Genomic DNA, 3,538 nt, shown 5'->3' with positions numbered 1-3,538 from the left:
ACTATTTTCTTAGGACCCACATGCACACATCACCAAAGTGAGGTCGGTGTGTCAGAGTTATGTGGGGAGTCCTGATTTGAATATGGACGTCATTGGGTTACGAGTTTTCACTCTCTTACTTTCAGGAGCGGCTGCTATATGGTTTACCGAGCTCACCTATAACTCAATCTATACTTGGAATTAATAAAGGGATGTGCTCTTAGCACGTTACTACTAAGTGTATAAGAAGCTAAACCACAAAGACAAGATGAACCACTTTGTGGCACTATCGTGAGAATTAGTCACTAGTTCTTGAGATAGATTCACCTAGTTCTTGAGAAGTGTCCCCAATCACCACATCGATGATATAAAATTGAAAGAATACTTCTATCGGGAATAAGATGATAATAATAAAGCAGCTTTGGATACGATAAGGGGTGGTTCTTATGGGGAGTGTCCTTATGGGGAGTGTCCTTATGTTGAGATCCCTGAGAAGTTAGAGAAAATCTCCCGAAATAATAAAGCTTTCAGCACTAGAAAGTCAGATACGGGGAGAAACACTTTTGCAGTGCAGTCTGCACATAACCCAACCACAGATGAGATTCATGAAGAAATGGATCAAATGAGAACTGAGCTTGGGTTTGTGTTGAAACACGTCACTGAGGTGAAAAAAAGTAAATGTGGTGAACTACTTATCTAAACCACCAGCACCGACTGATGAGTATTACTACGAGGAGGACTCTTATGCGGTAAATGAGTAGACGGGGTATTTCCGACCAATTTCCCAAGGTCCAATAGGGATAATTGGCGCAAGGTTAAGAAATTCAAGGTTGGAACTATGGTAATTAAAATTGAGAGGGTCATTATGTTCGAGATGGGAATTACAACCGCGACATCAACTTCAATAAGGGTAACTATGGTAACAAAAATGATAGGACTGGGCCCTATATTCCACCTTAAAATCGTGAAGTTGCTTCTATGGATGGTGGAGGAAGTATGGCACCAATTATGGATATGTTGTACAAAATGATGAGGAGGTTTGATGCTAGTGATGAGCAGACTAAAGAGTTGAGGAGTTACTTAGCGAGTATTGGGAAACAAGTTGATGCACATGCAATCATGATCAAGCATCTTGAGTTGCAAATGGCCCATTTGTCTTCAACTGTGAACCCACGCCAACCGGACACTCTACCTAGCAATGTTGTCCAAAATCTAAAAAATGATGGACATTGTATGGCAGTCACAACTCGAGGTGGTAATCAAACCATTGATCCGCCGATGTCGTCTGTTGTAGAAAATTTGAAAAGAGGTGATGATGAGGTAGTGGAGGTTAGTGGTGAGTTAGGAGACAAAACGGGGAAACAAGCTGAGGTACCCCAAAAGGTAACCCCCATGCCTAGACCACAACCTCCATTTCCACAAAGGTTAGTGAAAAAGACCGAGGATGGTAAATATCGGCGTTCTATCACTATGCTCAAACAGCATTCCATCAATGTCCCTTTGATAGAAGATCTTGAAAAAATTCCCATTTATGCAAAGTTCATGAAAGATATGGTCACTAAGAAAAGATCAGTCAATTTTGAGAATGATGTTACAATGCAGCATTGCAGTTCTATTGCTACAAGGTCTCTAGTGCAAAAGAAAGAAAATATGGGTGCCTTCACTATTTCATGTACAATTGAGTTATTACACTTTGCGAAAGCATTATGTAATCTTGGGGCAGGCATAAATCTCATGCCTCTCGCTATTAACAAGAAATTAGGTTTGGGTGACCAAAAGCCCAATGCAATGCAATTACTGATGGCCAATCGAACGGCGAACAGGCCTATTGGGATACTCCATGATGTGTTATTAAAGGTTGAGTCATTCATTTTTCCTGTCAATTTTGTGATTCTGGATTGTGAGGTCGATTTTGACGTGCCTATTATTCTTGGGAGGTCATTACTTGCTACGTGTAGAACCTTGGTTAATATGGAGAAAGCAAAAACAAAATTTTGGTTGAACAATGAAGAAGTGACTTTCAACATTTATAGGTCCATGAGGTAGAGTGGTGAGATCCAATCGGTATCTGCCATATCTTACAGGGTTGAAAAGTCATCTAAGGTACAAATAGAAGAGTGTATGAGTGTAGAAGCACTAGAGGCATTAATCATGAATTTTAATAGTGATTGCATTGAAGTGTATGGGTCATTGGTCGTGGCTCTTGATCGAGGTGATGTTCAGTTTAAACCAAAGAAGTTGGAGTTATATATGAAGCATCGCGAGTCTCCACCCGCACAACAATCTATACATGAAGCTCTAAAAATAGAACTTAAGGCTCTACCACCTCATCTGAGGTATGTATTCTTGGGAAAAGGTGACACTTTGCCGGTAATTAGAGCATCAGATTTGAATGTGCATCAAGTTGAGAGCATGGTGGAGTTGTTAAAAAGGTTCAAAAGAGATATTTGGTTGACTATTGTGGATATTATTCGGTTCCCTACCGGGATTTGTTCACATAAATCTAATTCATGCCCGATCATAAGCTAAGTATTGAGCACCAGAGATGTTTAAATCCACCTATGCAACAGGTGTTGAAGAAGGAAATTATTAAGTTGTTGGATGTTGAAGTGATATATCCAATCGTCGACAGTAGTTGGGTATGCCATGTTCAGTGTGTACCTAAGAAAAGGGAAATGAATGTGGTCCCCAATGTGAAAAATGAGCTTGTCTCGATGAGATCGGTGACTGGAGTGAGAGTGTGTATGATTACCGGGAAATAACAAAAAAGAAGAGTTAACCTTGATTAACATAGGTTAAAAGGATTGAATGATATTGATGAATTTCTCTTGAAGGAATACGAAAGTGCAGCCCACTACAAAGAAAAGATGAAAAAGTAACATGACCAAAAGATTGAGCAGCACAACTTTTTGGTTGGGGATTTAGTGCTTTTGTTCAATTCTAGGTTGCGCTTGTTTCCGGTCAAACTTAAATCCAAATGGAATGGTCCCTATTTGATCACCCAACTATTCCCTCATTGTGCGGTTGATTTGGAGAACAAGGAGGGGGTAAGGTTCAAGGTGAACGGGCAGCGAATCAAAATCTATCTAGGGTATGCTGAAACGGCGAATGAAGTGATCGAGGCATACCATCTTGATGAAGTTTGAGTAATCAAGAGTCCTTCGTCGTGCCTATGTTAAATCAAGTGCTGATTGAGATTCAACCCATTATGTATCCTCTAGCCAACTCTAGGTTTTTCTTAATTTTCTATGAATAGTTGCATAATTTTTGCTTTTATTACTTATGTCACGTCTGAATGTTCTTTTATTTTTCTTTAAAAGTGTCGGCTAGTTCGTAGACTAGAGTCCGTGTTCAAAATGAAAAGTGTACAGAAAACATTAAAAGATTAGATTAATGGGTGTCAAATGTGCAGGGACCAAATTACCAGAAATCTACAGAAAATTGGTCTGGTGCACCCATCGACGGACCCATCGATAGACCGTCGTACCTTTGACGGACCTTTGGTAGGATCTGTTGTGCCCAGGTATGTTCGTTAAATTTTTATAAGTTAGGGCACTGT

General features: G+C 39.9%; 1 protein-coding gene across 1 annotated transcript; it reads left to right on the top strand.

Moving 5' to 3' along the window:
- Positions 1 to 957: 957 nt before the first annotated feature.
- On the top strand, positions 958 to 3,125 carry LOC138349251 (uncharacterized). The gene is made up of 3 exons (XM_069299568.1): positions 958 to 2,021; positions 2,064 to 2,315; positions 2,924 to 3,125. The coding sequence occupies exons 1-3, from the start codon at positions 958 to 960 to the stop codon at positions 3,123 to 3,125; spliced, it is 1,518 nt and encodes a 505-aa protein (XP_069155669.1).
- Positions 3,126 to 3,538: the final 413 nt, after the last annotated feature.

Source organism: Solanum lycopersicum, chromosome 6, assembly GCF_036512215.1.
Source record: "Solanum lycopersicum chromosome 6, SLM_r2.1".
Lineage (NCBI taxonomy): Eukaryota > Viridiplantae > Streptophyta > Magnoliopsida > Solanales > Solanaceae > Solanum > Solanum lycopersicum.
Note: the sequence above shows the minus strand (reverse complement) of the source record. Positions and strands in the feature narration are given on the sequence as shown.